The 23,206-nt window shown below is 37.1% G+C and overlaps 1 protein-coding gene and 1 long non-coding RNA gene across 7 annotated transcripts in view; both read left to right on the forward strand.

The window, feature by feature from the left end:
• The first annotated feature begins 689 nt into the window (after window positions 1-689).
• MESK2 (misexpression suppressor of KSR 2) overlaps window positions 690-23,206 on the forward strand; it is a 33,918-nt gene continuing 11,401 nt past the window's right edge. For 3 of the 6 annotated variants that reach the window (XR_004464338.2, XM_033336273.2, XM_033336274.2), the window contains exons 1-5: window positions 690-1,077; window positions 6,168-6,586; window positions 10,426-10,479; window positions 21,995-22,194; window positions 22,691-22,811. Coding sequence is in view for 5 of the 6 variants with exons in the window: in XM_033336273.2 (XP_033192164.1) it covers window positions 6,372-6,586; window positions 10,426-10,479; window positions 21,995-22,194; window positions 22,691-22,811 (590 nt within the window). In the remaining variant the exon portion in view is untranslated. The remainder of the gene's footprint in view (window positions 1,078-6,167; window positions 6,587-10,425; window positions 10,480-21,994; window positions 22,195-22,690; window positions 22,812-23,206) is intronic. The other 3 variants (XM_076627888.1, XM_076627889.1, XM_076627890.1) reach the window with 3 other exon arrangements.
• Window positions 10,491-19,741, forward strand: LOC143305157 (uncharacterized). The gene is made up of 2 exons (XR_013061880.1): window positions 10,491-13,643; window positions 13,732-19,741. It is a non-coding gene; the product is annotated as an uncharacterized LOC143305157 (long non-coding RNA).

Raw genomic sequence — 23,206 nt, forward strand, 5'->3', positions numbered from 1 at the left:
TAAACGTGCAAATCGTAGAATGTTTACCGTGTCTAACAAAGTCTTTCTTCGGTGCACGATGCTTTTCGTTCGAGTCTTTGCGAACTAGATTTAGCTGGATCGTTCCTGTTAAGACTCGCGATAATTGTTGTAGAAACGATCGATTATGGATCTGGTTTCTCTTCGTGTTTAACACTACACGTAGCAAATTTCTTCATCGAATATCTCGTAACAATAATTACAGCTCTCGGTCACAGGGTTCATGCTTCCTTATTACAACACGTTACTCGACTCGTTTATAAAATATCTGTTTTCCTTGCAAAATAAAAATATTATTAGGAAATTTTTTAACCAAACAGAATAAACACGATGATATAATATAAGATAGCGAAAATTATCTGCATTCATATATCGTTAAATCTAAGCACGTGCAACGGCGACTCCACTCTGATAAAGCAACTAAATACATAGTAACAGCGCGATAGATATGATGGATTCCTACAAAGCCGACGGAGCAAACTCTTCGGGATAAAACAAAAGTTGGTGTTATCCAAGGTCGATTAAGGTTGGCCGGTAGTCAGGTAAATGTTTTCCCTCTTGTATCGGGATCCTACATCTTGCAGCCAGATGTCGGTAAACCGTCCATAACTGGTTCGATCCGCTCTACACCGCGCACGAAGCGACGCGCATTCCCATTGACCAGTCTGTAGTCTGAGTCGTGTATTCGGGCCAATAGTAATCGTGCGGTGCCTTTGAGAACACGGTACGGTCTCTCGTTAGTCTTGTCTCTCGTGGTGCGTTTTCACACGTCACACGTCGCAAACAAAAAGGGCAAACGAAGGAAAAGAAGGGAACAACGACGAAAGTTACGTCAGAGCACCGCGTCGGTTAAGGAACGAAAAGATAAAATCACGAGTTAGCTGTGAGAGCTGTCGCGAAGGGATCGAGCAACAGAAAGAAGAGCGAACACAAAGATCCCTAACGCTTCGTAATCGTCTGTCGCGTCTCTGTTTCCGTACTATCTTGTTCGAAAGTCGCAGAGAAGCTGCAACTCTTTTTCGGTACCAGAATTCCGCAGCGGGAGCCGCGCAAGACGAGGTGAGTCACAGGTCGTGCACCAACCACGCGCAATTTTCTAGTCGAGACTTGTTTGCAAGAATCGAACAGGTAATAAAAAGAAATTCCCCAACGCGGCGTATAACATTCCGATCGATGACGATTGCGTTTGCCTTTGTCGTCTCTATCACTGATGTTTCAACGCGCGTAGGTGCGTGTGTCCGTGTCTGTATGTATGTGCGCGCGTTCGGGCGTTCATTTCCTCGCCACATTTTCACACGACTCTTTCTGTTTTAATGAACTGTGGCGACTAAGTATAACCGACAGCGACGTTACTCGAAATGAGTCATAGGGTATTCTAAAGAAGGTCGAGCTTCACCTTGCGAGATCAATCTCCATTCTCATCCTTACGTTTTTTAAACCAGCTCCCGCCACTACGGGATTTAACATTGACTGTCGCACGAGTGCGTCAGCGATACGATCGAGAGCTCGATACGTCACACTGGTAGCCCGGGTATGCGATTACTCGACGGGAAACGAGGTTAGACGTTATACACGCGGCTATCCACGCGAAAAATCAATACACGACCCTCCTGTGCTACGATTCAAACGCGCACCGATACATTTCTACTATTGCAGCAATTTTACCTTTCGAGGAAAACGATGGATCGCCGTGGTTTCTGTCTTTGAAAAATTCCTACGTGTGCGTGGACACACACGCACCCGTAGATGCATATACGAGTCGGAGACCGCAGCTGATCCCCATAGTTTAGGTTTCCACGGTCGTACGAAGCTTATATAAGTTATACGACGCATCGTATATGTTTGTGGAGTAATTTTAATCGAACGACTCGAGAGAATGATCGGAGAGGTTAGAATCGAACGTTTCATCAATAGCTTGTAATATTTACGACTGTCTTCCTGTTCGTGATAAAAGTTTAATGGGATTTCACGGCTACGCTCGAATATCAAATTAACAGGCAGTAGAACAAACAGGGGTCATTCTTTAATACGGAAATCGGTTTATTTTCGTTCGTCAATCTACATACGTGTATCGAGCTTTTTACGATCTTCTTTCTTATCGATTTGTTTTCCCATACGCGCGTCAACCACGAAATATAAATTCTTCAAACTATGCTTCTACGTATGCATGTATATTTACAGCAGGGTTTAAAATCAAGTATTTACCTCAAGTAACGTTTATCGAAGGGACAAGTGTTCCCTTTTTTAATCGTAATATGCCGCGTACTTTTATCGGGTTAAAGAATTTATAGAACTTCGAGGAGCGCCGATAAAATGAAAAACCAATTGCGCGTTTAAACTGTATATTTATAATCTCACCCTGAAACGTCGTGATCTTATTTTCGCTTTCTTTTTTTTTTTTTTTTTTCTATATCACGTTACGAGAACTCGATGGTCACTAGCGTAACGCACAATATAACGTTCTTCGTAGTCGAAGAAAGAAATTTCTTGGTGAGCGAAGGATTTAATTGACAGGAAGACCGTCAAATCGCCACGTTAATACCCTTTGGTGTTCCGAAGAGGGTCGTGCCCGTAAAAAGTGATTTACGCTTTCGTTTTTACGGTCAATAACGGGACATCGTAGAAAAGAAATTTCTTTTTAGCGAAGCGGGTCGCGTCGACCGGATTAAACGCTTACGTTACGAGGCGTTATTTTCTTCGTGACATCCAGCCCGGGTATAATTTATCGATCGTTATCGTCGCTTCGACATCATGCGAATTTGTCCAAACGCAAATAATGAGATACGAAATGAATTCGTGGTCCTCTTGCATAATTGAACTAATATTATTAGTAAAATTTGACAAGTGTGAGTTAACAGTATTGACAAACTTCGTCACACGTGATAGAGGAAGTTTGGTAATAAAACAAGCATACAATTGTCTGATCCAATATAAAATTGTAAAATTATAAATTATCTGTACTAATAAATTCTCTTAGATAACCGTACGAAATTTGTTAATGAGAACTATCCACTTCAATCAAAATGTTCTAACTAGCATTTTTTTATTTTCCATAGATTCATAAATTTTTCATAGATTCTTTCATAAACAATTACGATTAAATATTATAAATTGAATGAAAAAAAATGGCAGAAAGAAAATGATATAACTGCAGTTTTCTTCAGATTCGAAATGTCAAATAGAATATTTTAAATTGGGAGAACAGGTGACAAGTTCTGCAAGTACATTTTACCGAGGTCACAGGAGTACATTTTAAATGAAATTTAAAAACTTGTAAATTAATAATACCAATAAATTGTTTCAAATAATTTTTGTTTAATTACGAATAATCGTAAAAATTGCTTAGCAAAAGCTTAAATAAAAGTTTACGACCTACGACTGATCCTTTGTTGATTCGCTAATATTAGTTACTAAATTATTATGCAAGAGGTCTCACATAACAAAATAATAAGGAAAATATAACAATCGATTGAACATCGAATCTTCGATCAGGCTTTTTATTTATTCACAACTTCTGCATGCACGTGCCTGTTTTCTCGGATACATGTGCAAATACACGTCCAAAATCATCGGCGAAGCGTGTAATCAGTAAACCGTGTGATCATTCGAATTTCGAAAATGTTTTCGCACACGGTCGAGCAATTCCGTAGCAATTTCGAATTGGCACGACCACTGATCACCGTTTTCGCTTCTCTCTCAGCATCTGCGTGTTTTCACAAAGGCGCACAAGCGTTGCACCTTGCAATTGGCATGCGGCCACGCATGAATGTCTCGATGTGTAATGACTAAGTCATTGAATTTTGTGCATGCCGAGCCATGTTTCCTGACACCTATCTTTCTTCCTTGTCTTGTTTTCTTGTTTTGTTTCGCGGAGACTTGTCGACGAGGTAATGGCAAAACGATTCTATTCGTAGGTAAAGAGCCTTTCTACATTAATGGAAATGTCAAACGTTCGGAAAAAGATGAAGATATCGCGTTAGATGATTTAGACGCGATCCCGTAATCTCGAGAAGTGGATCGAGATCTGGAATCGAGGAAGGGCGTACACAGGAAACGTCCTATTAGTTCTGAAAGCACAACATCTGTCCCTTTCTTAGCTAGAACCCAATTAAGGAACGTCAATTAAGAATAGACAGGTGCACGCAGACAACATCGGTCTCGTCGTTCCTCTAATTTATCGAATTAAAGTCGTTACGTTATGAAAACACCAACTATAGAAACAACGATAGAAAATGATAGGAATAAATCCTACAATTTCAATGAAATCTTTTCATATGTGATTAAACACGAACGAGAGAAAAAACGATAAAAATAACCATGGAAATAAATTCTGACGATTAAATTCTGCAATTTCAATTAAATTTTTGTATCGGTGTATGCTCATGTGTGAATATGTGCATAACAGTTCGAGTAATTATGAAACAATCTGACTGCTTTCATTTAGTTATGGTGTTTGGAATAAGCAGTGGTTGGTGTTGAGTCATCGAAAACATAATGGCAATATCAACCGAGCAACGACAGGTGTAGTTGTCCTTTCTCCTATATAATGACGTCACGAACTTCTAACGATCCTTGAAGCACAGCATTAATGAGCGACTGTAGTGTTATTCATACCTTTCGACCGCGTTTGGTTTTGCTCGATTTTGAATACATTAAGATGAGAACGTCGGTGGATACAGCTGTACGTGCGCAAAGTTCACTTGAGTCGAATCACGAATAAAAACCTCATGTAAGTATTACATGAAATTGGATTATATAAAAGAAAAAATAAAAATAAAACGGTAAAACGAATATCTGTCACTAATATTCTTTAAAATGATTTCGAATATAAGTAAATTAACCTGCATTCTTTTTCTCTTTTTTTTTTTTTTTTTTTTTTGAAAGTGGAAATTGCCGAGCGAAAATGGATTAACGAGGAAAACGAAGTAATTAAGAAAATTAGGTATGGGAGGGTTAATAAAAACAGGCTGAAAACAAGAACAAAAGAATTACACGAGTTAATTATATATATACTATACTTGATATACATAAATCCATACTTTGACTTGCTAAGCATATTTTTGTGGAATTCAACCGAAAAATTCTCCTCTCGTAAGTACGCGTTCCAACGAGGTACGAATTGTAAGCACTCTTGCTCTATGACTGGCACTATAAATTCCCAATTTCAAACTAAAGTCAAGCTCATTAAAATGCTTAACACGGTTCGTATCACGTAAACTATCTACGTTTAAATATATAGGTAGAAAGAAATACTATAAAAAGACTAAAATTTTGATTAAATCTTTCTGTCGGTATATTTACATATGATTATTTAACAATTCGGTTAATCACGAAGCTAATCGCCTTACTTTATTTAATTATAATGTATTACATAACAACTATTAGTTGAAAGTTTTAAACATAACTTCTGTGCTGGAGTGAAAGTATTTCAACGTTCCAATGGTAATAATCATTAACGTGTCATTCATATCATAGATAAGTTATCTACATTACTGAAAACGCTGGAATAGTTTTATATTTCGACACGGTTTGCCTGTGGATATCTTAAACGGAAATTCGTTAAACGTCCGTTTAAATAAAATGAAATTAGAAGGAAATAAATAAATTGGTTAAACTTTGAACGTTAAATATTCTTCTCTCTACCAATCAAACAAGAAAAGAATGAAATAGAACTATCCATAACTCACTCTACAAATGATATTTTTTTCCATTATCGTATTTACTCGTAGTTTATTTATGACTCCAAATTCCATCAAAAAATTTCCAAGTTTCAACCATAAAACATTTACACTTGCGAAAGAAATGGACTATGCTTCAACGAAACTTTGTAACCAATAAAAGATGTGACCAAATGCTATCCAATATCAAAACATTTACCGCCACGGTTACTCAATACGATTTCCTAACTCGTAAAAGTATCAAAGTCAGTGGATTACGTCTCCGTATTCGTGGCGTCGTATCACCTGCGACTGAAACGAAGTCGATGGCCGTTCCATCAGAGAATCGTTTGCCAATGCCTCGATCGATAGTCTAAGCGCGTTCACATGGAACCTCTTTATCTTGGGTTTTCTTTATTTGCCCCTTTGCCCGTTCGTTTGCCTTGTTGACGCACGATATTGGCGTATCTCGGCTTCGGGCACGCGTATCAGCATCATCAACGCGGCAACAGCAGCAAGCAGCAATCGGAGAGGAGAACAACGTGGGACGCGTGTCGGCGAAGAACATCGAAGTCAGAGGTAGATCCACCGCAACGGTGGACAGGATCATCCTTGTCGAAGACGTCCGAATAGGTCGTCCGAGTCGGGGTTGGGTTTTATCATCGTGGGCGAGCAACAGCGAGCGGAAACGTCGCCATGCCGGCAGGTATTGGCGCTTCGTACAGGTCGTTAGGCGACCTGGGCGAAGACGTGTACAAAAGTACAACGATCGTCGACCAAACACAGACCACCGGGCAGAGCGTCCTCGAGAGTGTCAAGAAGGCTTTCAGTTTCGCCTCGCCCAAGGTCGAGCTAAGGAAAAAGGACCCGCTGATCGTGGACCGCCGTGAGAGCGTCTCGATCGTCTCAAGGTAATGTCTTATATATACGTTATTGTCTGCGTATACAGGGGAAAAACCGGTCGGCAGGTAGGGGTGACGGTCGCGGGACACGCTGTTTCGCTTCGTCTTTTCGTTGTTTCTCGACCTCGGGCCTTTCTACTCAAGATTTACTCATCGCAAGTCGCGGATGAAGTAATTCTGTAAGTAATTCTGATTACTAGCAGATTTGATGCACGATCTGTTTTGCTGACTTTTAAGTAAGAACCTAGATACAGAGTTATCAAATATTGAGTCGTTATACAGTGCATCCGATTCTTTTAGTAATTTATGGAATGCTATTATTGTTTATCTTCTTATAAAATTTATAATACCTGTATATATTTATTGTATGATATCGAATGCCTAACACGTTGTTAATAATTTTGCATTACTTAGAATATATAATACGCTGGTTTAAGTTAGTCACTTCATAGACATTCAAATTACGATTAATTGAATTGAAATTATTTCTATATTAAAGAGAAGAACCTCCTTAGAGCTTATCGAATACTTTCTCAGTGAGATAGCATTGTTCGTATCAAAGAGAGATTTCGTATTGAAAGACAAACTCGATCAATGACGAGGTAACCTGGGCAGAAGCTAAGGAGGTCGTGAATGATCGGTTCGAGGTCGAAAATGTCGGCGGTACGGTTAGAGTGCTTTTGCTATTGGCCACGGTGGTGGACTGGGACGTCGAGGAATCGATCGTTACAGTTTCCTGCTGCTTTTTTAAATCGGTCGTCACTAAAATTACAGAAATGTACTTTGTGTACTTCGAAGAAACATGACGAAAATTACGGAGATGGTGGCTTTTCGATTATTAAATTTTATTGCTACTAATACGTCTGACTTACTAACTGCTTGCAATAACGAACTTCGGAAATGGAACCTATAAAGAAGTTCGTAATCTGTCTGCAAATATCGTATCGTTGTTGGAATAAATGTAGGGATTATATTTTGCGCAGATGGATCCCTTTCTCTCTTAAACGTTCAGCATTCTTTGAATCATTTTCGACTCTTAATCTTGTTTTAACCTATTTTCTTTTAATTTAAGAAAAATGCGACACAGACGTTATTGGTACGTCCAATTTCTCGTGTCAATTTTTTATTATAAAATTGGTTTTAAAACGGTAGAAATCTTTTCTCTTATCGATACAAGAGTCAGATTGAGACGTAATAATTCGATGACGGCAACAGGGTTAATACCTTTCTCCTGCTACGTTGAACTCTGTAGCTTGAATTCGTGCTGTGGCTTAAAACGGTATTCGAAGTACGTGTTGTGTTTAAACAATATCGTAGGAATTTTTTATAAATATATTATGTGTATTGTATTTCGAAATTGTATTATCGCTGTAATGAAACACGATTATTATGATTATGTTGGTAAAAAAGGCGAGTTTGACAATGCATATTTTATTAGAATGTTAATGAAATTTCAATTAGATGTATTTCACATAATATATTCACAAAAGTTTTCCCTGGTTCCCTTAGTACCGAATAAACCACGGGACAACACCTCGGATTTTCCCAACATTCGATAAACGAAAAATGTTCAGGAACAAACAGCCGATTCAATCGTTCCATTTGAAAATGAGAAATTGCATCTGCGATGTTCTTGTTTTTCAAATTTCAATCACAATTTCTTGGATGGCGACGCACTGAATTTGCAAGTGCTCCATAACTGAGAATAATTAAGGATCGATAGCGCGACCACGGCAATGTGGCTCCAACGATTTCGATCTTGCGATCGCTTCTCGATGTGAGCTCCTTCCAGCCTAACTACGAATCGAATTAGGCACACGCGTGTCCCTCTTATCAGAATAATCAAAGACTGGTTTAACCCTAAGCACGGACGGACTTTAGGACCGGAAGTTGGTGGTGCGACTATTGATCGGTCTGGGTACAAAAGCAGGCCACGAGGTAAGCCGCATCGTGCGACATGAACGTCATTCCTTTCCTAGCACTTGTACCGCGTGTATTATATTCGTTGTCTAATTTTTCCACTTCCTCTGCTTTCCTGTTTATCGCTTATGTTTGTGCTCGTTGCTTTGCCGCCTTATCTGTGCTAACCTGAGCGAATGTCGTAACGCAACATTGGTGATAAGTTTGTTGTGCACCGAATTTTTAATTAAGGATAACGATGTCACAACGCGAAAGCAATTTTAATATTTCTCTTTCTCTGAAAAGACATCGAGGAAAGAATTTAATATCTTATCGAAGAATTTGTATAATTTTATCTAGACGATCTAAGGTAATATTTCATTTTGATAGAAGACCCTTTCAGATTCGGACGTTTTTGAATTATACATAGCGATATCAGTTTCATAAGATGTGTACATATAGGGATAATGGTCTAATCTAGGTTACAGTCTACAGTGCAGGCCATTAATAAGTCTATATCATTTGTAATATCGGCGGAGAAAAGTTTCCAATAAATCCAGTACAAATTCTGTTTGATATTTATGAATGAAGTTAAATCAGAATTCTTATATGTTGCTACGACGAGATCAAATATTATGGGACGTATAGCGTTATGTGTACTTTGATTCGATAGTAGAGAATTGAGCAAGACAGGAAATGTGATGTTTGAGATTAAGTATATGATATAAATCTCAAATTTTGAAAAATGTGATATATACGTTCAGTAGAATACAAAGCTGTGCTCTTTGTAATAGGAAGCTATTATTCTGATTTATGTTTCCGGTATCTATCTGCTATTTACATTTATCTTCCGACTATTCCATGTACCAATGAAAGCATATATATATGCATTATTATTATACGCTTTGATTTATGTTACAACACTCTGAGAATTTCCGTACATTCGTTTAAATCAGAGTAATTCCTTTCAGCAACAAATTGTACACATTCTGACAGTGAAGTTTTTTTTTTTAAACATATATCTATGTAATTTTTCTCTGTCATATTACTTGTGTTTTCAAAACTGTAATTACCACATTACGCTGTAGCATATAACATTTTCAATAAATTCTAAATCGATCGTAAGAAATAACGTTACAGAGAATTATTTCAATCTTAAATATATATTATGACATATAATCAAAATGAAAGAATTACCATTATTAAATTGGTTTCAAAAAGGGGAATATCAAGCGTGCCATCGCGTGTTTCGTTATATAAAGACTGAAAATGGATTTCTGTAAAGTTATCACCGGTGTTATATTGTTATTATCGTTACTAGTAATCTTTTTTTGCATGCACGTAGTCGGATGTGTGTTCCTTTGTCCTCGCAACGCTCGAGTTGCATTAGCGTGTGCTTCGTGGCGCGCGACGACAGCGCGTGCGTTGTGGAACCGGCTTCTCGGTTCGAGAGATCCTCCTGCGAGGTCGATCCTCCGAGAACGGCGACAACCGTATTCAGCACGACGCGTCTCTTAACCGCACGGATCCTCGATTTCCTCTGCGGGGAACAGCCCAAGCTTCTTTTTGTTTCAGCGATGCGTTCGATCGTTCTGGTTCACTTTGTTATCGTCTTTCAAGTCTATTTCCCCCGTTGGGCGGTTCAAGTCAACGAAAATTACGTGACATTAATTTACGATGTATTTCGATCGATCGTTGACCGGAAAATAATGCTTGGAACCTCGAGAATATCGCGTATGCTTGAGGTGCGGTTAGGAAAACGTGTTTCATACTGATACGACAAATGATTCAGACTTTTGGGTATAGATTATCGTTCATCGGTTTTTTAAAATAATGTATTTGAAATGTTTTCATTATATTGCCTGCTAATATTTGTCGTTGGTACCCGGGTAGAGGCCGTAAGCCGCTAGGGCCGGGTGTTGTTATTATTCGCCGCTATTTTGTTCTAGGGAAAGAAACAGGATGCCGACCGCAGCCACACCCGAGAAATCTGCTCTTTTGGGGTAAGTTTCGTTGAAAACAAACAACGTAGAACGTAGTCGCGTGGTATACGTATCTATGTATGGCATACGTATATGTATTATAGATCTACCCTGCTCATATATGTACGTAGACTGCAGTTGATTTTGTACAGGAGTGAAACTCGCAGTAGCTGATCGAAGCGACCTGTACGTACACGTAATATTCATTGACATCCATCTGCTGTCCCGTAGGGATTTTCAGATCCCGTACAGAGAGAATTGGCATTGACCCCGATATCGGTAAAGCCGAATGATCGTCACGGTAATAGGCAGCTACGTTGTTAAGAGTGGCAACGTTACTCCTCTTTTTCAAATGTACAGACAAGTCAAGGTTTGCTTTCGATAAATTGCTGATAATGTCAGAGGCGCGAGTGTAGACACGTCTCTCCATATAAAAATCTAGAACGATCATTTCGATCCGGTGTCATATTTGCACGAACATTTTTCTCTTTTTTCCCTTTCCTCCCCCCCCCTTCCCACTCTTTCTTGTTTTTTTTCCATTGAAGTTATCGCAATTCTCTGAAGTTGTAACGCAAGAACGAATCGATACGATGCATTAACTCGGGCTCGGAGAAAATGAAATTGTAATGGCGAGGCATTGCGTGCGACCTATTTCTCCTGACTTTTATTGAATGACCGTGTATCGTTTTCGTTATTCACCATGGAAAATATATTTTTGATTACACAGCGGGATGAAGTCTGAAAAGTATCTGGAGCACCGGTTCCGCGGAAAGCGAGTATTTTCTCGATTTTCCACCGGTAAAATGGAATTCTTGTAGCCGATTATTTGAACGAACTTTGGCGGTTCTCTTCGTTGCGCTCTTTGTCGAAATAGTACGAAAGTTCTTGGAAAGTTTACCACTTTACGCAATTACGTCTCCCTTTTAAATACAAATTTTGGACACAATTACAGTTCTCAAATATTACCTCAACTTCCAAGGTTTCTTCAAAACTATCTACTTTCAAGCGCGCCGAACCGTATTCTTTTTAATTCAAAGAGCCAACTACGAGTTGAGGCTTGACGTCTGTCTTGGAGTTAACAATAAAGTGCAAATTGGAGTCTCAGTTAGCCACTTAATCACCTGTGTTCGATATTCTCGAACTACTTAATAAAATAATGCAACCGATCTATGTAACAGAGAGAGTGCATATGGGCGAAGTTTAAATGCAGTTTCTAACACGACAATCTTAATGAAATCTGCGTTACATAACCATCTCAAATGTACTTCGTTCGTGTACGCTGTTCACGACGAGCCAATGCGAGCCAAACGGCAGCAGCCGCTTTGATGCACGACGCGACATTAAATTTCTAATTCTACCAACACGTCGTATTGTTCCCACGTAATTAAACTACGAGACTTACGCTTCTATCTGTTCGTACATAATGACGCTTGACTCGAACGTGTCCACGAGACAAAGAATTCCGCCATCGAATATATCGCAATCCTAACACGTTTCGCAATTTATTGTTGTATACATGTATCGACACGTTCTGTTGTAATTAATTTAATTTTGAGATGGATTCACTCTTGAAGCGTGCATTGGGGATACGTGATCAATTGCGCATTATCGTGTACAAGTTTCGAGTGCATCTTGTTTTGATTGAAACGGTCAAGTCGAACGATCAAGTAAGTAATAGAAGAGTTTGTAATCGCGCGAGTTGCCGGTTATTTTTCTCTGTTGTACCGAAATTGGGTAATCAGACAGACTGGCGCCCTACTTCAAATTGCAACCAATAAACTTCTTCTTAATTGATCTCCATTGCGGAGGAGTTAGCAGTGAAATTAGGATTAACTGCGGGTCATTAGAGAAAGGAACAATTTCTCCTTGAAAACGTTAAGTTGCGCAATTTAAAAATATTTACTCGCAAATAGGAGCCAAGTTTCCGCGTTACATGGAAAGCAATGGGCAATATCGATCAACGTAGTATTTGTGTCACAAGCCTGTGGCAGCTGACAGTGCCATACATCGCTTAAAATAATATCCCGGATAAGAAAAGTCGAATCTGTGGTTTCATCTTGTAATTCGAATTAAACAATTTATAAATAATGCCTGGGAAATATTTGAAAAACTGTCTCGACCTTTGAGGAATGCAGTTCTTCCACATCAAGTTTTTTCTTTTATCCTTTGCCTCTTTTTGACTCTCCGAAGCATTTTATCTTAAATCGAAAAGGAAGAAAATCGACTGTGTTTCGTTTTGAAATTCGAGACATGCAATTTAGAGATAATATTTAAAAAATATTTGAACAATCTCGACATTTGAGGAACGCAGTTCTTCCACATCGAGTTTAATCTTTTATCCTTTGCCTCTTTTTGACTCTCCGAAGCACTTTATCTTAAATCGAAAAGGAAGAAAATCGACTGTGTTTCGTTTTGCAACTCGAGATATGCAATTCAGAGATAATATTTGGAAAATATTTGGAAAATTGTCGGTGTCGGTTCTTTGACGTCAAACTTCATCTTCTTTGCTTTATATATTTTTCTAACTTCTCTTTTGCATCGCAGTATTTCATTTTCAATTCAAAAGAAAAATGTGACCTTTTAGGATATCGTAACGTAGTAATCTATAGATACGCACATATCCTTCGTTGACACTTATTCACTCCTGCGGTATAAGACACGCGTGATGATAAATGGTGTTAGCAGGACATTAAAATGTAAGAGTTCCTTGTGACACGACTTTGTGAACTCATACGTCATTTTGTTCTACTTTCGCTGAAAATTCGTTTTTGTGCCACTTGGCAACACGCCGGATTCACCTGAATTGTACGATCCTCGGGACTTAGCTCAATTTCCCACTCGATAAAAACAATGAAACCATCTCTGTCTCTCTTAAAGAGATATCATTGGTAACGTGATCGAAGCGTTAGAAAATCGGAAACTCTACACCATCGTATGAAATTGTGGTTTCCGCGAGACGTACTCTTCTAGAATATTGGCTCGTGTTTTGTTCTGTCACGTGTTTCGTTATTAAAATGAGAGAAATATCAACACGAATATGAAATTACTTCATACAGCAACTGGATTGCAACGTAACCAGGATACCGATCGTAACCTTAATTATATCGTAATAATTCATAATAAGGTATATTAGTATACATTTCTATAAACAGTGTCTGTAACGAGAATATGGTAAAAAAGTGAAGGTAAATTCGCAATTCTCTAATTAGTAATTAACAACTGTACTGAAATATCTTATACGCTGCCATTGCGTTATAATCCCGATCATTGTAGCGACTAATTAACGAAAACGGAAAATCCCACGTTATTCAATTCTCGTGCAACATCATAGTGTCCTTTAGAGGCAGACAAGTTTCAATAACAGAGAGAGGTACCTACGTTGCATAATTAGCGAGTGCGCATGAAACTAGAGAGGAGGTCACGAAATAGTTGAAAATTAAAACAAAGACCCTACAACGACTCTTCGAGGATCGGAGGCGAACGAAAGGTAACGAATTGTTGTGAGATTGAAGTTAATGCATGGTATGGATAGACCATATTTCATTTTTCTCTTTATATTACATTTTGAGATGCATTTTTCTCGGCGTTCAGCATTCGATCAATTTTTATCTTTAGAAGCGATTAAAGTTTATTTTTCTCTGGGTGAAACGGCTTTAGCGAATCGTGCTCTGCATTCAGCATAGATTTAGCGAGCAATCGTTCGAGATCGCCTGGTTTTCGAAAGAAAGCCTGACTGCAGAAAGGAAAGACGTAAATCAATCTGTTCCCGACAGCCTCGTCTTACATGCGTCTCTCTGCGACAGAGGACTGGCTGACGAAAAAACGTCATGTGCAGCTCGGTTAATCGATCGGTAAAAAGGATACAAACGAGATATCGAATGACGGGGATATCGAGTGTTCCTTCGTGGTGGTTAGCTTGGTTTTTATCGATCGAATGGTTTCTTACGAATCCACCATTTTCTCTTCTTCGGTAAGCGTTACGAATCTCGACAGGTACCGTAAACCGTATACGACATGTTTCTACTTCTAACCGCAGCAATTTTATTTCGTGTTTCGGTGTGCTTTTATAAATTTTTTGTCTACTCGCCAAGAAGATTATCCAATTGATAATGGAATTGCAATGATTTTTTAATATATGTATAACGAGGCTAAGGAAAGTGTTTGAACATTTGCTATAGAAAACATTAAAAAATACATTATTTCCAGACTTCATTAGCACGCGTTACAACGAGATATGACTGTCCTGAAAATGAAAAATCTGAAGGTAGAAAAATCTGAAAATGTCTAGCTCTTAAACTAATTGCCAATAGTACATTTTTTCAATATCTTCGTGACCTAACGATATCAAAAATTTATGCCATGATCGATGGAATAATGTGCCTCGTCTGTTTTAGCACAGACTCTTATATATATTATTTAATAAATAAATATAATATATTATTGTTTCTACGATATAATATATCTGATGACTAACGAGGTTCATTAACATCGTTCACGCTGTAAATTTCACAGAATGTGATACACGAACCCTAATAAAAGATACTGTTTCAGTGGATTCGCTATCTGTTTTAACCGCTCCAGTTTCGAGCATGCGTCGACGTTTATTTGACCTAAAATTTAAATCAACTTTAAATTTCGAATTAACTCTGGAAAAACTAGGAAACTGGGCACGGTATCCGCGATTAATTTGCAGCGAGTTTGAAGCGGATTTGAAGCTCGGCTTAAAGCTCTCTGATCTTTCTATGCGAATACCTCAAAAGTTCTGCCGTTTTTTTTGCCCGCTAAGTCATTGAAGGCAGCCGCCGATTAAATCCTGCTTTTCAGGGATATTGTGTCTATTCAGGAGTTTTTCGCAATTCCCGCGAACACCTTCCACCGAATACTTTTTCTTTTCGTATACGTAACACGAAGCAATTTCGGAGTTGAAAAAAAAAGCAGTAGAACGTCCGATTCGCGTGAAAATCTTATCAGGCCTCTGTCTATCAGATTTTCAACGTTGCGGTCTTAGAAATCCATTTTCGTTCGTATTATCCAATCGTCGATGCATCTACGAAGCTTCTTTAAATAAAGAGGGATCCTGGAAGGCAAACCGACGTCTAGAATTTGCATAACCGATATTCCAGCATCTTCGCCCGCATCCTGGAATAATCAATTCCCATTTCTTCGAGCATTGGAACTTTAAAACTAAGCAGCTGTCACGGAAAGGTAGATGATTGAATCGATGAGTTTTGTTCGAATACCTTGCGAAATGCAAAGCCGGAATATTTTTATTTCAACTTGCTTCGTAATAATCGTAATCCTGACTTATCGAATGTTTGCGAATCAGTGGCTTTTTAAATAATTATAAAAGTTAATCAGAAAGGAAAACGCAAAAATACGTTGACAACATACTTTTATGGTTACTATCTTCATCGACAACTTGGGACAGGAACACAACCGGATTTAACTTGCACCGGAAATGATAGTGCGACGTGCTAGCGATGCGGGAAACCACACACAGACAGATTTGCTGTGCTTTGAAATTCAATGAAGTGAACTCAAACGATATATTCGAACCACTACAAGTACCGTTTAATCTTTAACCGGAAACTAGAACAGCTGGAGAATTAATGAGATCATTATATTAACGTAATAGGTTGGAAACGATAATTCGCAGCACAACTTAGAAGCAGAAGAACCAGTTATCTCAACGAATGAATTTTCAAAAAGAGCGATATTGTTAAAATCATACTGTTATTCTAAAGGAAATATCAAATGTAAGGCAAGTGCAGTTCGCCGTGAAACGTATAATATCTTTTTAAAACAATTAATACTTTTTTAAGAAAGCAGCGATAGAAAGAAACGGAGGGAAAATGGAATTCTAACTTAATTTAAAAACTGAAGCCTAAGTAATTTTATCTAGAAAATATTTCTTACAAATACCTTGAATATTTTACATATCCTTGCAACTTTATGTGCATTCTGTGCGTTTTTTCGCCTTTAAAAGTCATTAAAATGCATTAAAATCTTAATCTAGTAATAACCTACAGATTCTAACCTACGTAATATCGCGTTTATGGGAGATAAAGTTAAATTCATCGAGGTATAAAAAGAAGGCTGTTAAATCTACACAAGAAGTATACTTCAAGTTATATTATTCTGTTATTGGATGTCTCGTCGTATTTTTAGATTACATCGTATTTCGTCATAAAAATATAGAAATCGTTTTTATTATCTTTTTGAGAAATTAGAAAACACTCAATTAAGATAAAATGAAGCACTCGATATCTTTAAAATTTCGTTCGCTTCACGGACGATGATCGATAGTAATAACTTTCTTCCTTTTCCTTTAGTAGGTTTCTTCCTTATTAGGATTCTCGTTTGCAATTATGGAACGTATTTTCAACGAAGATGATTTTTATTATGTCCTAGTCTTAGAATGTAAAAAAGTAAATGAAAAAACTTTGGTGAGACCATTTATTTTTCAGTTATCATTATTGGATAGATATGCTAATAAGAATCTAGCATTCGATAAAGTAAATATCTGTACAGAATATATATTGCAATGAATATTTTCTGAATGAATTTAATCATTCTCGCTTGTATTGAAAAATACACATAGAAATTCTAAAATATTGAAAAATAATATTGATATTCGCATATAAATTACAGTATTTTACATAAATTTCTCTCGTGAACCTCGTTTTTCTTCTTCTATGTTTTTCTTCGTGCTGAATCTTAAACGTTCGTTTCAACACCTGTTTGTGTAATAACATTATGGTGTACGTTACCGGAGAAATATGATCATAGTAATAAAGTGAATAAAGTTGGGTTACTATCGTTCGCAAGCAATGCTCTATCAGTGTAAACAAGGGAGTACTGTATATCTAACCGAGACTTTATCTATTTATCATGAAATTCCTTGGCGCGAGAAATTACTTTGAAAAACTTTTTACTGATGTCGTTCGACACTTAACTCTCTCGAGGCTAGATTTTCCTTTTAACAACAAAGCCAATAATATAATGGTTCAGGCTATAATACACTTAAATTTGAAAAAAATATGGTTTATTCGTCATTCTTAAAATTACATAGATATGTGGCTCCATTTATAATGAACTCTCATATCCAAATGGTGCTAGAAAAATTATAGCGAACTAACAGTTTTCCTAAAAATTACCTTCAAACATTCTACTATTCTGATTACTATTCTGCCTTAAATACGAGTACATCCGATTTCAAATAACTTCCATTTGTTAATATTAAAAAAACTGTCAACGCTGTTCCATTTTCAACGAATACTTGGAAACATTTTAGCGACTCAATCTCTAAATGATTACTTTGAGTAATTTGTACGTGTATCGTGAAGTCCGCAGGATAACGTATTGATTTTCAAGTAAAATCAAACTGCCGCCATCCAGCTGTGTCTATAAATCTCGGGTATAAATTTAATGAAATAATTTCTGCAGATATATTTTCGCAGCGGGTGCCAATGTTTTCAAAGAGAGAATCCCGTTCCATATCTTCTTCTTTTTGCGAGATCACGGCTCCATTCAAGCGCCACATGAATAAACGAAATATGGAATGTGACAGAAAGAGTATTAAAATGATAGCAGAAATTAATTCACATTGACTAACGAGGTCGTTTTTAAAGCTTGTATTCCAGAAAATAGAAGCAGTATTTTCATTTACATATAAGAAACAGTATGAAAAAAGAGAAACACGAGAATGGTATTACTGGAAAAGCAATTTACGCAACGCTGCCTTCCTAAATGATAAAGCAAGGAAAAGAAACGTTCAACAAAAGGGCAGGATCAGCCCCGGGAATCCAACGAAGAAAGTAACTTCTTTATGAGGTCAGTGGATGGTATTTTCACTGATATTCCTGCAAGAAGGGGGTGTCGTTCCTTTATCTCGCTCGAACTTGCAGAAGCGTCAGCATGTAGGGAGCAGGGAAGCCTGAGATCCTGACATTTCCCCGGTAAACTAAATTGGGTCGCCCCGTAAATCCTCAAGAATACAGGTCAAAGTAAATTCTTCCAGTATTAGACAGAGAAAGAGCGCGGGTTGCATCGCCCAAGTACTCTTTAAACGGTTAACATGATCAAATTAATCACCACGAGTATCATTTGTTTTTCCTAGCGATTTAAATCAGGAAGCGTCTTACTCGATACTGCGAAAGGACGGTCGTATAAAACGTGCCATTGGTTTTATTGCAAGAAGCACTTTAGAATTTCTTGGAACTCTAAGAACTAAGCTTCGATATTTTAAAATTCAACCTTGATCTTTTCACAAAATAATGGAACTTGTACAGTATGAGACACTATTTTTAGTAGAATAATAAGAGAATTGGGAAAATATTGTGTACCTTAGATTCAACAAGAAAAGATATCAAAAAAGAAGAGATATAGCTCGAAGATTGTTCATAATCGAATTTAGCGAATTACAAGACGAATTACCTATTTCTACTTAAACGTCATACTGACACAGATAATCTTATTTTATTCTAATATATTGCTCCTAAGTTCCTACCTTTTATAAGTCGTGAAAATAAAGCGAAAGATGGTAGAATCATCGTTAAAGCCATAAATACACATGTCAAGACGTTAAAGAGGAAAATCAGTACTCTGATTTACTGGATCACATAATAAACGCGTAGTTAAACGAACCTTAAACGGCCATTTCGCTGGAGAGTGAAATGCACTTTTGAACATTACGGAAGCTTTAACGAAGAAGAACGCGGTGCTACGTGTTTCCTCTTTAATGTCCTCTACAGCTGAATAGAACTGCAGGCGTCAAAGGGAAATTGCGCACACGAATCACAAGATTACCGCATAGAATGCAAGCGTGTGGTATGCACGGTCTCGGGGACACGGGCCATCTTCAGTAACACACGATCCGACCAGCAACGCCATGCTCGATAGGGCGTGGTCCTCAGGATCGATACCATAAAAAGCTCACTACACCACCGACTTCTTTAATAAAGTACGTGGCTTTGCGTGTACGCGTTTATATTAAGCGTTTGCACGAGTTTTATGCAAATCATCCATACCTTCCGTAGGCGCGCGTCCGATTACGCCCTTTATCACGCATATCTAGCGACATCGTAGGCATAGCAAGTGCTACCAACGATTCAGCTGTAGAAAAATATAGTAATTGAAGAAAGCATTCGAATACTTGTCATAGACAATCTTTATGAACATATCAGATGCGCTATATGAAAACTTTTTGGAATTTCATTAACACTGTATAACCTAGTTTATGCAAATGTTATTTGAAAGTATGAATTACAAACGATTTCAAGTATTTCTTGCATTACACTGTCTCGCCTCAAGCATTTAATTAATTGTTGCGTTAATGGAAATTATCTACCTTGCTTATGTCGAATAATTATACGATAGGCTGTTATGAAATAATGGCAAAATATTTTCCAATTGAACGAAGAATAAAACATCAGTTTCCACGGATGTTTCGAAATGATAAAATATTCTAACTAAGGGCGGCAGTATAATAGATAAATGTACGATTATTATAATTGCGTGACTCGTAGCAAAAACGACCTTTATCAAAGTTTTCAGTTTCTTGGACGTCAAATCTTGTCTTCTCTATGAACTGTGTGTTTGTTATAATCATCTTGTAACTTCTATGTACATTTTCGGATTTATTTCAAATTTTATCAATAGGATGGAAATCGTATCGTATCGTACGTCATACAAAATCTTTTATACGATACACATAATATATACATGTATTTAGAAAAAGTTTTTTTTATTGAAATACTTTCATAAGCCATTGTACACTGTACATTTATAGTATTCCGTAAGAAGGTATTTGTAATTGTGATAAGAAAATTCGATATTTTGAAATTCGTATTCAGATAATGTTCATCGTTTCTTTGGTATTGATAAGTGAGATGTATATTCGTGAACTGATCAAAGTTTATATCGATGAAAGAGCATATATTCGTAACGCAAACTGCACATCCTGCCCTGGATTTTGGCATATGGGAAGGGTGGTCTGTCTCTGATACATTCGGGTTAATTACTTAATTAATTAAGCGCGAATGTATATCACACGATCGTACTTGTACAAATACATATACATATTCATGGGTCAAATGAATATTAATCGTTGAACTATCGCAAATCGTTTCTGTGAATTACGGTATGGCGAAGAGTTATTAGAAAGCAATTATGTAGCGATTACTACTCCGTTAGCGATCATAAATCATTGACTAACTGTGCTCTGATACTTTTGTCTAATGAACTATACATTGAGTTACATATTACGTATTAATTAATGGAAAGGGATAGAATATTAATTATAGAGCAATAATACTACATGATAAAGAACAATAATATTTATTTCGCTTAAACTACGTTTTTATTTTGTTATAATTGTGATTATTACAATATTTAAAATTTCTTATTAATATGGGTAAACAAAGGAAAATTATAACAAATAAAAGTAACATTTCTACCGAAACACAAGAACAGAGGGAAACAAAAGTTTATTCACGAAATATTTATACGTCGCTTTGAAAGGGACAAAAACCTATAGGACTAGCCATTCAAATCCGCTGAAAGTATCAACTTGGCACATTTTATATTCTGGCGTTGACGTAGCGAATATTTGATGATACTTTGTCTGTAGTGCGAATGAAAAGAGAATAAACAAAAAGGAATAACTCCCTTCACCTGGCTGATTCTTTTCATTTCGATGCAAACTTTTGCATATTCAATAGTTTCAGGGTTAGCACTCTCGTATCTCATTTGAATGTAATTCCTTCTATCTTCGTTTAACCTAATAGTATTCTAATTAGTCTAGCGATTAAAATGTGATATTAACAGGAGCGTCTTTTACTTGCATTACGAGCATGTAGCTTCGCGTTCGAGAAAATTAAAAATAAAGTGTGCAAATATAGATATCAGGTGAGCATAAAAAATACGCGAGAAAAAATGCGTATCGATTCAACATAAATTTTCCACTATGCAATTTTCTATCGACCCTTGGTTAAGTCAGCACTGAATTTTCTAGGCTATCGATTATTTCCTCCTTATTAAACGTCCTTGTTCGCGCATTTAATTTAATGCTTAACACACTCGCTGTTATTAAAATACGACTATTTTTCCCCAAGAGCTGCATGAAGATAGAGATATCTTCTTTCTTCTTTCATAAAGAAAAAGCTAGTAGAAGAGAATTTATGTTTTTAGATATTTCTATTACGATACTTAAAAGCAGAAAGCCAACGATTGCATTTTCAATTATTGCCGAGAGTCTAGCAACTACATTTAGATAATTAGAATGACGCAACGTACATCACAAATAAGAATGATACTTTTATAAGTGAATGATAACAGAGTACTAAGCACGTTTCAGTATTTTACCAATGATAAAGACACCTACTTAACTCAAGAAACACCAACGAAGTATAAATTTCGTCTGACTCAACAAACTTTGAATATTTGGTGCTTTGTTTGCACGTGTGCCAAGAATGTCTCGATTGATTTAGTTGTGGCAAAATAGTCAAGGGATTAAGAGACTTCTTTTCATGCACAGCACGATGCCTTCAGATAGTATGGACGACATTGAACTGAAAAATATTCAACTTCAATTTCCTCCGCTAAGATGCCTATCGAGAGACGACAGTTCTGTGCGAGAGGAAAGGGTTGAAACCGACAAAGGGAGTTTGCTGGTGGCTGTGCAAGGGAACCGAGCGAAACCTGCCATTCTTACTTATCACGACTTAGGCCTTAACTGTGAGTAATCAATGCTTCTAATTATTTCTAGAGGCTATCATGGATCAAATTTCACCCCATGTGAATTTTGCTCTAATACCATCCTAATATCATTTCTAACCACTTTGTTTGATTTTACTGATTTCTAAGATAAAAAAGATATAGCAGTGTAAAATCTTACCCATAATAGTATTAATGAGACTTCGTTTGGAAATAGCAGAGATTAATATAAAGAAAAATTACGGAATATTCCCAAATAGATTTTTGACTTTGTATTTGAAAAGCAATAGCTGTATTCTAATTACTATGCACTGTATATGGGAATGTGGTAATATTAGTCAAAATTCTTCAAAATGTCCTTCGTTGTTGTTGGAAAATAAAGTGAAAAATCTGACCGAAAATTTGTCTACGTCGCTCGAGAGAAGAAAGATAGATGATTTTAAGTGAATTTGATACGGATGGATAAGATTTTTGATTGCAGAAGATATTAAAGGAAAACGTGGATCGTTATTTTCAGATATATCGAGCTTCCAGGCGTTCTTTAATTACATCGACATGAGAGTTTTACTCGAAAACTTCTGTGTTTATCATGTGAATGCACCGGGTCAAGAAGAAGGTGCACCCACGCTGCCTGAGGAGTAAGTACATTTTCTACAGAAAGTTTATTTGTTTCTCGAAACGCGTTATAAAATTACGGCTAAATATTCACACTGACAAACTTTTACTCTTTTGAACGTGAAACTTATATCTTTTTTTTTTTAATAAATACAATTTTTAATGTTGGAATCGCTGCAAATCTTTAGGTTTTCGTACTAAATAGTCGATGAAAAATTTATACAAAGGACCAATTTCTTTTTCCATTTCGAACACGATCCAACAAACGAGTAATTGCTAGCAGCCACACCTAAAGTCGATAAGCGACCACTTCCAATTATCAACCAGGTTCGAACACCGATTCCCTTGACGTGCAGTAACGAGTTTGCTAATTAACGCGCAGCACGGCTGACAGTGACGAAACAAAACGAAAAAGCAA

This window comes from Bombus vancouverensis, chromosome 2 (genome assembly GCF_051014615.1).
Source record: "Bombus vancouverensis nearcticus chromosome 2, iyBomVanc1_principal, whole genome shotgun sequence".
Classification (NCBI taxonomy): Eukaryota; Metazoa; Arthropoda; class Insecta; order Hymenoptera; family Apidae; genus Bombus; species Bombus vancouverensis.